The following is a 13783-nucleotide window of genomic DNA, read 5'->3' as shown; positions in this document are numbered from 1 at the left end:
AGATAGCAACGAGGTGTAATAATACAGAGAGTGTACTCATAAAGGGCAGGAATTTGGCACCCTGTCTTATACTATGTGTATTGTACTCTCTTGAAACAATATTATGAAGTAAGTTCTGCATCACTCCGTCATATGTAAGCAAGGAGATTCTAGCTGACAGAAACTTCCAGCAACGTGCACTCATGGATTGAGCCCCTAAATACCTTGCTACATGGGACATAAGACACTTTACAAGCACAACAACATTTAAGCTACTTTAGAGACAAGTTGGTGTTAAATTGTAGCTTATTACCATAATGAATATAGCTTAAAATGGAACATCATGAGAGGTGGTAAAGGATCTATAATTATGGATTATAGTGTGTTAAACCACATTGTTATCAGTGTTTTCTCAGTGTTATCAGTGTTTTCTCCCTTTCAACTCTTCTCCATTAGTCGTGTTCTTTAATCAAATCATGTGACTTATGCTCCATGGCTCCCTGTTGATTTCCCAGATAGCCCATCTTTTGTTTCAGTGTAATGTAATTTCCTAGCATTTGTATCTTGTGGATTTTCCATGTACATTTCTGTATCTACATTAACAGTACATTTTGCAACAGGGGGCAAAGCTTTGGAACTTGTCTAGTAAAAAAAAAATCCATGTGAATTTAGAACACTTGTCTCCAAAAGAAAAACAGCTTCTATGAAACACGTGCTATCAACTGAACAGATGCTAAACAGATTTCTCTTCACTTGCAGAAGAACCCGGTTTGGGATTTGAGCTCCTTGGTCTCAAATGGTTGTCCCATCTCACTCGATGTCAGGCCAAAGAAGTAACCCCTTTTGAAGTTGGAGATACTTCCTGGCAAAGCAGCCTTGATACACTAATGTCAAACCCAGTCCTTGTGTGTGCATTACGGCGGATCAATGCCTTTAGAGTTCTTGCAGATGCATTGGAGAGATTAACACAATGGAGGGAGAAGCTGAGGGAAAGTGGCGGTCTTCTACAGGTAGTAATGGCCCTGACCCCAGAGGTGACATTCAGACAAGCCGTCCTCTTCTTCACAGAGACAGAGTTTGTAACTGGTAAGACATGGTTTTACTGTTTATAATGTCCTTAGGTATAAGGTGTTCAGGAATTTACTGAACCTGGACAAAGGAATCCAGGGCTGAGTTTTTCTCAGGCACAGAAAAGTGTAATAATTTGGGGTTAAATTCTGTGCTTGGCTGAGTAATGATGGGGGATATGAAATCAGCAGGAGCCAGTTGAGGTCATCTACAAGTTAGCCTATTTATTTCATGTGGGCATGGCCTGGTGCCCTCTCTAAAGATCTTGAGGTATTCCATAAATACTAAATTGATATTACAGTAGTTGGCAGGACCAGTAAATAATACTGTAGGTTTTGTCTCTGTATATAAGAGAAACTTAGAAACAGACGCCAAGATCTATCACAGTTAAATGTGGCCATTTGTGGTGCTTAACTTGCTGAGGCAAATACCCCAGCCTTGTTCTGCACTTGGGGAGCCAAAGGTACAACCACTCTGCAACAGCTAAAGAAAGCAGATTTCTTGAGAATTACTTTTCGTCCCAGAAGAGAATGAACAGTTCATTCATGACAGAGGGGAGATTGAGATGAGCCCTTAGGCAGAAGCTCTTCCCTGTGAGGGTGCTGAGGCGCTGGCACAGGGTGCCCAGAGAACCTGTGGCTGCCCCATCCCTGGCAGTGTTCAAGGCCAGGTTGGACGGGGCTTGGAGCAACCTGGTCTGGTGGAAGGTGTCCCTGCCCATGGCAGGGGGTTGGAACTAGATGATCTTAAGGCCCTTTCCAACCCAAAACATTCTATGATTCTATGAGGAAAGAAGACAGTTGTCAAAAGCCTCTCAGACTTCAGTGATATATGCTAGCATTGATCATTCAGCATAGTAAACTTGAGAGCTTCCTCACAAAATAAGAAATGTAGGATCATGCCTCTAAGCTAAATTGATGCATAGACTATGGTGTTACTGATATTGGGTGCTTTGGAGCAGCAGAGTATGAGCTCTCACTGTTTTCTTCCAATGTGAAATATATTGGTGTATCACCTCCATTCTTGGGGATGCCTGACTCCTCACACCTAAAGATAAACAGTTCTGAGCCTGACAATTCTTGATTATTCAGAAACAGAGAGAAATTAAGATTGTGGTAATACCATGTGTCAACTGAGCAGGAGTGGCGCAGTTTCAGAAGTGCATTCATGCTTTGTAATTTATAGCTCTTCCCCTACCTTTCTGTGAGGAAGAAAGGTCCTTTGTTGTCAATAAGCTTAGATACTCGTGTCAAACACACAGTGCTTATGTAGTGCGGAGTAAAAAATTTGCTTTACTAAATAGAAAAAAGAAAATGTGATGGCATCTGGGAAAAGGCAGTGAATTATGTGGGTGTTTTATGTGAGACAGGAGAAAAAGAAAAAGAGGCCTTCAGAAAAGAAGGCACCAGACATCCCAAATTAGTGTATAAAACTGTAAGAATTGATGCATTGCTGCCCTTCATTAAAGATATCTTGAGACCAAAAGACAGGATAAGATGAAAGCACAACTGAGATCAGTTTATTGAGGAAGGTTGTAATCACAGTGCCAGCCTTTCCCACCAAAGCCATTGTCAAGAGCAAATGAGCATAGATGAAGCATGACTCCAGCATCTTGCACTCTTTTACAAGGGTATTACATGTTTCCTCCTGTTTTTATTGTGGGATGAATGGTGAGGTGTTTGTGTGGATAACAGCTCTGCAATATTTTGCAGCTGGTCAAATGACTGCCATTTTCCCTGCTAAATAAAATCACCTTTGTCACCCCTCATGCCCCCAAGGAGAGAAGGTCCCCATCTGTGAATCCATAACAATATATCACCTTCCTTTTACAGATGCAGAACACCGCCCTGCTATGAAATACCTGCCACCACCTGGCAAGAGGGCCAGGGCTCAAGGTAAGACCAGAAGTTACGCACCAGTTGCCTCTTGGATAAACCCAAATAAATTTATACTCATAGATTGAAGAAAACTATAACGCTGTGTCCTCTGTCAGATTTATTAAAATGGGATTAGTAAACCTCTAGTTAGACATCAGAATCCCAGGCAATTAGGAAGCAAAGGACAGAGGGGTCCACTTGGTACTGGGAGAAGGTGGTAGTGTTGCCAGGATCACCTTTCTTCTATGAAGTTCTCTGTGTGCTTGGGTGTAGCCTATCTAGGGTTGGCGTAGAATGTAGGTTAGAAGAGCAAATAATGTCTTCTCTTTAGTAGCCCTTTTCAGATGCAGATCTCAAGAAATATGAGTTTCAGGACATTTTACAGAGGGGTAATTGAAACCTAGAGAGATGAAATTTGTTGACCACCATTCCCTAGCAAATGAGTGACAGAAACGGAATCAGAATGCCATTTTCTTAGTCTCACACAAGGGACTCCGACATTTGAATTATAGTGCCACCCAAATCACCAAGAATTCACAGGTCCTGCAAGTTTTTCAATACTAAAGAAAAAAGATTGTTATTGTGAGGATGTGAGCTAAAAAGTTAGAGGTAAGGACCCTGGAGCTGGCTCGACCTCTCTATGTACTCTTATTATTCTAGCAAAATAAATGACAGATGTGGAAAAAGGTCTCATTAAAAGGAAAGAACGCTTTGCCTAGATACCTTCCAGATACATTGCCCTGGGAAACAGCAATACAGGGTTTTCAGACAATAATGAATACAAAGAAATGGTAATTTTGTTTTGACAGATTATAGTTTTCTCTTATCTACTTTGCATGTCACACTGCTTAAGTGTGTCAGTCCCTGGAAAGGAAGTCCTTTATCAGCCTGATGCAAGCTTCTCATTGTACACCAGTCCTAGATAACTTCTCGAATCACATGTGCCTTAAATTTTCCTCACCTCCCCAGGCCACCACAGGTTTTACATTAGACTGACGGAAACATTTTTTACATAGGCTTTTGTTGTAAGTTCTTCCTCACCAGGCTCCTTTTGTACTGCTCTGCTCTTATGAGGAACTACTGAAGCGACATTCCTGGCTGCTGGGAAATGTCAGTGAGGTTTTATCAGCAGAGCTGAGGAGAGGACTGAACCACAGTTCTGAGCTCAGTAGGTGTGTTATCAGAAGACAGAGCCTTTCTTTGCTTCCAAGGGCACAGGAGAGGACATTAAACAAAACATCTGAGCTTCTAGGACTTACACTGGAAACAAAGTATCTTCTAACTTGACTGAGAAACCTTGAGAGCACACCATTAGCCACTCTCTGAAATACAGAAAAGGTAATGAAGAATCAACAGGATTTAGTACTTGCAGGCTTTTACAGCAAGGCTTGGGCTTACTGGAGAAGTGGGAAGAACATCACCCAGGGCATCCCAGTACATCGCAACAGCTGAAATCAAGCCATAAGTGACCCATGAGTTATCATGCTTTAGAATGTGTCATAGCTGCATTATGTAGAGATGATGGCTACATGCTCAAATTATTGTCACAGCACATGCACAGCACTTACTCAATTTTTTCTGCTTTTTTCATTTAGTGGGAGAGAGGCAGAGATGCCACACAGAATCTCTGTTCACCTACTTGCAGACAGGTGAGAGAAGAGCAAAGGGGAAAGTGTGGTTTGGGAAGGACTTTGTGGAACTAACTTTTCTAACAGCCAAAAATAAATAAAGAGCATTATACCAACTTCTTCTTCAGGCTGGAGTACAGGCAGGGAAATACACTCTCTTTTCTGAACATGCCAGGAAATCTGGTATTTGCTTCTCTTGAGTCTACACTTATTTTAAGCCCCACACATATGTAGATTATTGCATATAGATATCATATGAAATAGTATTTTTCGCAGTTACACTATGAAATCAAAACCTATGTAATATTTTTTGGGGGGAAAATGTCATTGGTTGTGAGGAAGGGATCTAAAAACATAACGAAGTAGGAAGTCAAGTAAGGGATCTAGGAGACCGGCGTGGTTAAACAAGGAGCTGCTGGGCAAACTCAAGTGGAAAAGGAGAATCTATGGATTATGGAAGGAGGGGCTGGCTGCTTGGGAGGAATATAGGACAGTTGTTAGAGGATGTAGGGAGGCAATTAGGACAGCTAAGGCCTCCTTGGAACTCAATCTTGCTAGTCGGGTTAAAGACAATAGAAAGGGCTTCTTCAAATACATAGCAAATAAAACTAAATCAAGAGGCAATATAGGCCCACTGCTGAATGAAGTGGGTACCCTGGAGACAGAGGATATAAAGAAGGCAGAGGTGCTGAATGCCTTCTTTGCCTCTGTCTTTACTCCTGCAGACTCTCCCCGAGGGCCCCGGATTTCTATAGCCCCAGAAGGAGTCAGGACAAAGGAGGAGTTTGCTTTGGTAGATGAGGATTGGGTTAGGGATCAGCTATGCAAACTGGACATCTGTAAATCGATGGGTCCGGATGGAATGCACCCACGGGTGCTGAGGGAGCTGGCGGAGGTCATTGCTAGGCCACTTTCCATCATCTTTGGTAAGTCGTGGGAAATGGGCGAGGTGCCTGAGGATTGGCGGATGGCAAAGGTCACACCAATCTATAAGAAGGGCAAGAAGGAGGACCCGGGTAATTATAGACCAGTCAGCCTTACCTCCATCCCTGGAAAGATGATGGAACAACTTATTCTTGACTCCATCACTAGGCATATCAAGGATGAGGGGGTCATTAAGAACAGCCAACATGGTTTTATGAGGGGGAAGTCATGTATGACCAACCTTATAGCCTTCTATGAGGAAGTGACTAGGTGGAGGGATGATGGTAGAGCAGTAGATGTAGTTTTTCTTGATTTCAGTAAGGCATTTGATACTGTCTCCCACAGCATCCTCATAGATAAGCTAAGGAAGTGTGGGCTTGACGATCAAGTAGTGAGGTGGATCGAGAACTGGTTGAAAGGAAGAAGGCAGAGAGTTGTGGTCAATGGTGCAGAATCTAGCTGGAGGTCTGTGACTAGTGGAGTTCCTCAGGGGTCGGTGCTGGGACCGGTGCTGTTTAATATTTTCATCAATGACCTGGATGAGGGAACTGAGTGCACCCTCAGCAAGTTTGCTGATGACACAAAACTGGGAGGAGTGGCTGACACACCAGAGGACTGTGCTGCCATTCAGCGAGACCTGGACAGGCTGGAGAGTTGGGCGGGGAGAAACTTGATGAAATTTAACAAGGGCAAGTGTAGAGTCTTGCATCTGGGGAAGAACAACCCCATGTACCAGTACAGGTTGGGGGTTGACCTGCTGGAAAGTAGTGAAGGGGAAAGGGACCTGGGGGTCCTGGTGGATAGGAGGATGACCATGAGCCAGCAATGTGCTCTTGTGGCCAAGAAGGCAAATGGCATCTTAGGGTGCATTAGAAAGGGAGTGGTTAGTAGGTCAAGAGAGGTTCTCCTCCCCCTCTACTCAGCCTTGGTGAGGCCGCATCTGGAATATTGCGTCCAGTTCTGGGCCCCTCTGTTCAAGAAGGACAGGGAATTGCTTGAAGGAGTCCAGCGCAGAGCCACAAAGATGATTAAGGGAGTGGAACATCTCCCTTATGAGGAGAGGCTGAGGGAGCTGGGTCTCTTTAGCTTGGAGAAGAGGAGACTGAGGGGTGACCTCATCAATGTTTACAAATATGTGAAGGGTAGGTGTCAGGATGATGGAGCTAGGCTTTTTTCAGTGATATCCAGTGATAGGACAAGGGGCAATGGGTGTAAACTGGAGCATAGGAGGTTCCACGTTAACATCAGGAAGAACTTCTTTACTGTAAGAGTGACAGAGCACTGGAACAGGTTGCCCAGGGGGGTTGTGGAGTCTCCTACACTGGAGATATTCAAGGCCCGCCTGGACAAATTCCTGTGTGATGTACTGTAGGTTACCCTGCTCTTGCAGGGGGGTTGGACTAGACGATCTTTTTAGGTCCCTTCCAACCCTTGGGATTCTGTGATTCTGTGTGATTCTGTGAAGCAGAAAAACATAAAAAATAGCAGGCAACTTGGGCAAACCTGGAAAGGCCACTAAGCAGCCAGGGCTGGAGATGAAAATCAAGCATGTATGAGGGCTGCCAAAGAGGTATTTTCTCTTGCTGTTGTCACTTATAATCACCGAGGAGATAAAACCAACTCCAGGTGACAAGGTGTTCCCACCTGTTTTCAACACTTTGAGCAAACAAAGATGGCAAAGTGACACAAAACAAATCCCTCCTGAAGTGTGTGAAGTCAATAAATGCAGTGTGTAATGATTCACATACCACAGGAATAAGAATGTTTGCCCAGAAACATAGCAGATGGCAAGTAAAACATCTGGAGGACAATGAGGACTCATGTAACAGCACACAGCTGAGATTGCTGTTCAGTGTGCAAGCAGCTGAATGGATCTGAGTAGCTTGCCTTACTCCTGCACTTGCAGGCTGTTGCTATGGCATTTAAACCTTTCTGTTCAAGAATGGTGTGAATAAAATGGCAGATCTCTAAGAGGAGGGCTCCCTGCATGATAAGGGTTAAGTTTCCATATCAAGTGGGGGAGCAGTAATATAATTTTTTAGTTTTGATCCCATATTTCTGTCATGAAATCAGTACCATGCCATTTACAAATAACAGTATGCATTAAATTATATGTAGTGTTGATGCTTCATTGCATTGACATTTGTATAAATAGTAGTGGGGATACAAGAAGCATAAAATGACACTTTATGTATACAAACAGCTAACCATGGATGAGTGTGAGCAGCCTGCAGTACTGTAACCTCATGCTTCACGCTAGTTGCCATAGTTAGGCACCAGCAGTTAATGGGCCCTAACTGACTGGTTCTGACACTACTATTGTCAATAAATCTTCAAAGGATGTTCAAAGATTTATTATCTTCAACATTAGGATACTGGGAATCTTAACTATATTCCTAGTTATAAGGTACTTTAGCAAAACTAATAGTTTGAAAATGCTGCCATTTAAAAATGAAATTTCTCTGCTTTCTGCCTTTTAATGCAGTTGGCATCATCAGACAATAAAACTCTCTTGACCTGGTTTGTTCTGTTTCTCCCAGCACACAGAGCTGCACCTCGCTGGCAGCTCTGCTGGGGCAGCTTTGTTAGGAGCAAAAGGGGGTTTGCTGAAATCTCGGTTTTACTAAGTGCAAATCTATTTGTAATAGGTTTATAACATTAATTGAGACCTGTCATGCTTGTTAGTGCCTCTCTGAAACATAGCTCTATCAGAGATAGCGAAAGCAAAACAGTGAGGAATGAGAATTTAATAGCTGCCTTAAGGATTATATCACATAATCACTACAGTTGACATGAAAAATGTAAAAGAGAATATTTTATCCCTCTTAAAACTTTCATATTTATATCAAGAATTGAGTCTTATCCTACAGACCTTCCACGTAAAAGTCTTGGACTCAAAGCAGATATCCTGGGAAAAAAACAATCTACCAGCATATGTTATTTGGATGTATTTATAAACTAAAAATAAAACAAAACCCCATATGCATTGATTGGGGGGTTTATGACCTTGTTTTATTCAAATTTTTGTGAACTTGATGCCAGCTTTTAGATAAGCCTCTTCTACTGATGTCTGTCCAGGCTAGTAAATCCTGCCATGTGTTTTACCTCGGGTTTTAGGATCAGCTTTGGGTTTCACTCTGTGCTTTGTTACAGGAGCCCAGATTCTTTGCACAGTGCTGCTGATCAAACCCGGTGCCTGGAGCCGCAGTTTTGCAAGGATCCTCCGAAAACTAGACCTGGAAAAATTCACTGTGGTTGGCATGAAACACATAAATCTGGAACCAGGCGTTGCCTTAGGACTCCTTTCTTCTGAAGTGAAACAGGTGTGTTAAGAAGCTGGTTGATCTGTGGCTACACTTAGGTTTGGAGTGGGGAAATATGTTAGCTAGTAAATAATCCGTTCCAGAGAAAAACCCAAATCTCCCATCCGGGATTTCTGAGCTGTTGAAGTGAGCTATATAGAACAGTCAGCTCTGTACCAGTGTCAGACACAAAGCAAGCTGCAAGCTGATGTGCTGACTGTTTCTTTTACCGCATGCCATAAAACATCAGACCTGGTTTCTCTAAAACAAAAGTTTGGAGGATCTGGGCAATACAGACCTCCCAGGATTAGTGGAGTTGCCAAGTTGCAATGCTGACTCTCTAACTGTAAAACAGGTGTTCTCTTTTCCTTCCCTAAGGTCATTCCAGGTAAAGGCACATCTAAGGAGCAACCACCTCCCCTGCAGTTGGGCCGGGCTTTCTCTCCATGTGTTTAAACCTGGGAGCTGGGAAACATCTGCTGCACTGCCAGAGAATATGCACCTCTGGAGCCCTGTTCCCTTAGATTACAGTATTACACATCTTACATATGCAGCTGAATCTGTCTTCCATGAGTGTGTCTAGAAGAGCCTGTAAAAATGACCTGCAAAGAGAGAAAATCGAGTTACTCTCATTTCTAGTCTCTAATAGACAATAAAGAAGGTTCTTAAGTCTTAGGGCATTACAGGCTTTTGTTAGCTAAAATAGGTGCATGTTTCTGCTCTTTTACACCTTTAGAAATTATTTCTTTCCCAAAATGCAATACCCTGATATAAGTGTAAAGATACAAAGGGCAGGAAACTGAAATCTGGGCATTCCTGAGGAGCTATATTATTATTGTTATCATTTTTTAAATCTTGTTATTTGATTGCTTTTATGAAGACATTTAACCAATTAACTTTTGCAGAAAACAAGCCTTTCTAGTCAATATTGCTCTGGGATTATGTTGGGATAGTTTATAGTACTCTCTCATAGAAAATCTTTGTAGTCTTCCAGAGGAAGAGAGGAGCATGCCAGGACAGTGCTCTAACATAACCACCAGTGAGGAACAGTTCCCACTTTCTGCATGGTGGCAAAACCATGGAGCACATGCATCTGATTTTTAAATAGTTACAGGCCACTTGTAAAACAGGCTGGATAGGTGGGACCATGTGAACCTCCTGAAGTCCAACAAGTGCAAGTACAAAGTCCTGCAGTCCCAAGCACAAACACATTCTGGGGGAGACTGGATGGAGCAGCCCTGAGGAGAAGGGTGTTGATTGATGAGCAGCTGCTCCCCATGACCTGGCTTCAGTGTGCACTTGAGCCTGGAACCCCCTCCTGTGCTGGGTTGCATCCCAGAGTGTGAGCAGCAGGTTGAGGGAGGAGATTCTCCCCCTCTGCTGCACTCTGGGGTGACCCCCCCCTGCAGTCCTGATCCAGCTCCGGGGCAACAGCACAAGAGGGACGTGGAGCTGTTGGAGTGAGTCCAGAGGAGGCCATGGAGATGCTGCGAGGGCTGGAGCAGCTCTGCTCTGGAGCCAGGCTGAGAAAGCTGGGCTTGTTCAGCCTGGAGAAGACTCCTTAAGGGGAGACCTTAGAGCAGCTTCCAGTGCCTGAAGGACTAAAAGAAACCTGGAGAGAGGCTTTGGAGAAGGGCATGTAGGGACAGGACAAGGGGGAATGGCTTTAACCTGACAGAGGGGAGATTGAGATGAGCTCTTAGGCAGAAGCTCTTCCCTGTGAGGGTGCTGAGGTGTTGGTGCAGGGTGCCCAGAGAAGCTGTGGCTGCCCCATCTCTGGCAGTGTTCAAGGCCAGGTTGGATGGGGCGTGGAGCAGCCTGGTCTGGTGGAAGGTGTCCTTGCCTGTGGCAGGGGCTTGGAACTGGATGAGCTTTAAGGTCCCTTCCAACATAAACCAGTTTGAGATTCTGTGAAGAGTTGCTGAAGGAGTGCTTTCCAAAATGGCTTTTAACCATACAGCTAAATACAAAAATGCTTAGTTGATAATCTGAAACAAGACACTTTAAAAAAATCCTAATGTCTACCTCAGGAAGTAATGCTGATGTATGCTGGGTAAAGTTGCAGAGGGGTGGTTTCATCAACATTTTCTCTTGTTTGGGGAGCTCTCTAACACACTGGAGCAGCTGCTGAGCATTGATTTAGTTTCCTGGAAGAGCTGGTGACTAATGATCTTAAAAATTACAGACTGTTGAGGTTTTGTTCATGGGGGTTGGTGGTTGGAAAGGGAGGTTTTCAAAGTGAGACAGCAGAGATCATCAACTGCCTTTGGCAGAGGGGATGGGCAGTAGGAGATGCTTTCTGCTGTATGGGGGCTTCTTCTCAGTTTTAGAACACATCTGAAAGTCTTTCACTTGTGAGGGCTGGAAGAGGCTGAGCTCCCAAGATAAACAGATTTGCAAAAAGCCAAAGTATGTATGCTTCAGGGCCTGGACTATTTGCAAAATCCAGCTTCTAAGTGTTGCAAGGGCAGCTGGTGGGGGCAGATATATTTCTTGTAGCTGAATTTCATATAAGCATTTGAATTGGAGTGCTATTCATTGTCAGTCTCTCAGGGGACAACAGGATACAGGGCTGATTTTAAAATGAGTTAATATGAGGGCAAATTGCTGAAATTTAGCATCTCTTGTTGAAGAACATGGAGCCAGTGTGTCTGACACTTCTAGAAGAGCTTCTTACTTCCTCCTCACCTGGAGCCTGATCCAAAATCTGTCTCCAAGAATCTCTAGAGAGCTCCTGTGTGTTCCTCAATGTACCAGTTTGTTTTGTGTACACAGTACTTGATCACAGATTTGGGGTTTATTCACTCGTAGAAACACTACCTAGCATCTCCTTGTCTTTCTAATGGATTATTTACGTGCACGTTGACAAATACCCTCAGCAATATGATTTCAGATACATGATTGCTTTTGCAACTTAGATATTAACATTCAGCTTCTAAGTAGCATATGGCCTTTGGCATACAATAAATAATGGACTGGTCTGCTGTTTGCTGAGGTATCTAATCACATGAGCCATGACCAGACTTTTTACCTGAAGTTTAAGAATAATTTACAAAACTAAGTGTCAGTAAACAGAGCTGACATTGCCTCTTATCAGGACCTGGTCATGTTCTAACTGTGGGAAGCAACCACTCCTGGAGGGATTTCTGCCCATAGAGGCTGAGTCTGCTTTCAACAGCTCCAGCCAAGCACCAATGGGGAGTTTTGGTTGCCAGCTAGGAAGCTTGATTTTACAGTGGGACCTGATCATCCTGTTGAGAATCACCTGATATGATTGCCTGCAGGTCACTGGACTCAGTAGCTTGATGATTCCCTCCAGTCCTATCTTGTGATTCTGACAGTAGAGGCCAAAGGATGACTTTGCTGCTTTTTAATCCTGTTAGTCCTCCAGAGCCAGCGCACAGCTGGAACTTCCTCTGTGTGCAGCAACATCACTCACTGAATTCGGGTCAGCTGCACATCTCACCACAGCTGTTCAGGTGTCAGTGGGGACACGGGTGAAGATGCTGCAGAGGCAGGATGTAAATAAGAGCAGCATTTTGCTGGCAGAGTCTAGAGCGGATATGAAGATCTCTCAGAATGGGAGAAGTCATCTTGACTCACTGACACCATCAGTAGCAATCAGAGAAAACATCATCTTTAACCCAAAGTCTGCATATTTGCTGGGGAACAACTGAAAGACAGGAAACACAGTAGGGTTCTGTTATGTAGATCTAAAAACAGTGTTTAAAAGCCATGGAACAAAATAACTTTATTTGTTTCGGTCTGTTTAACAGAAAGCATCTCTAAATATTTTCTTTTGCAGATGTTTCTGACATGGATGAATGTTGATATGTTATACTCAGTCCTTTTGAAACTTTACATGAAGTCATCCTCACTGTTTTCCCAAAGAGAAGGCCCTTGGAAAAGTGTGTTATATGCATGTTCTTTCAAGCTAGCAAAAGATTTCAAGCAAAAAGGGTTAATTTTGTGTTACACAGAACTGAATGAATGTCAACATGTTGCAGTATACTATGACCTGCTGAAACTTTTCATCCTCATCTAAATGGAGCTCTCCTGCCAGAGGAGAGCCTGTGCTAAAACTTCCCTGCACAGTCCTGTTCTGTAGGTGACATCCCAGGGTTTCCTCTGCCCTGTGTTTCCATGAGGTGTGAGGATGGACACATATCAAACCACTTACCTAACTAACCCATTTAAAACCAGGGGGGCTTTCTCGTGGATTGTTTTGCATTTTCAAATACAGAACAGAATATCTGGATTGATCCTGTGCTTTTCAACTCGTAGCCTACTTCTTGGAAATACAGCTGAGGAGAAATGTGAGCAAGAAGAGATTTGGGTCAAAGACCGTGAATGGTTTCATATGATAGAAAAGCAAAAGAGGCCTTGAAGTAGTTTATCTCCATATTTTAAATGAAATTATAGGATTTACTTTTGGAAATGTTTTATCTAGATAATAGAAGATTAAGAAATAGAGGAATTAAACCCCTTAGGGGGGCTGAATGATGTGTTTCAGCTGAATCAAATGATGGTTTCCCCTCCCCCTCCCCTCCCTTGTTTTCATCTCCTCAAAAATTGAAAAAATAAATAAATAACCATGGGCTGGTTCAGGCAGGGAGCTGAAACTGCTGCTGTGCATAAGCTGCACAGGGGACGTAGTGCTGGTGTGGGGCTTCTCTGTGGAGCACAGGGAGGCAGAGCTTGGTGCTCCTGCCACTCTGTCAAGATGAAGGGGCAGGAGGAGGCAGCCTGGAGCTGCTGTGGGCACCCTGACCTCATGTTCAGCAGAGATGTCTGCAACAAGCCTGGCTTTCCAAGGGTGTACTTAATTAGAGCAGCCAGTAAGGCTGTGAGTGCTCTGCTGCCTCTTGGAACCCTCTGCCCTAGTCATTTGCTGCCTTTCCCTGTGCTTCTCAATCATTATGTCCATCTCCAGCCTCCAAATCAGACTATTCTCACTGGTGCAGTGGTTGCTAGTTATTGTCGTTACCTATCCTTAGTTAAAATA

General features: G+C 43.6%; 1 protein-coding gene across 1 annotated transcript in view; it reads left to right on the top strand.

Moving 5' to 3' along the window:
• The window catches only part of DNAAF8 (dynein axonemal assembly factor 8), a 101406-nt gene that overhangs the window by 68384 nt on the left and 19239 nt on the right, over positions 1 to 13783 (top strand). Inside the window, exons 21-24 of the mRNA XM_065683754.1 lie at positions 739 to 1065; positions 2880 to 2942; positions 4520 to 4573; positions 8630 to 8799. Coding sequence (XP_065539826.1) covers positions 739 to 1065; positions 2880 to 2942; positions 4520 to 4573; positions 8630 to 8799 — 614 coding nt within the window. The remainder of the gene's footprint in view (positions 1 to 738; positions 1066 to 2879; positions 2943 to 4519; positions 4574 to 8629; positions 8800 to 13783) is intronic.

The sequence above is a fragment of the Lathamus discolor genome, chromosome 6, assembly GCF_037157495.1.
Source record: "Lathamus discolor isolate bLatDis1 chromosome 6, bLatDis1.hap1, whole genome shotgun sequence".
In the NCBI taxonomy this organism is placed as follows: domain Eukaryota; kingdom Metazoa; phylum Chordata; class Aves; order Psittaciformes; family Psittacidae; genus Lathamus; species Lathamus discolor.
This window is presented reverse-complemented; position numbering and strand designations above follow the sequence as displayed.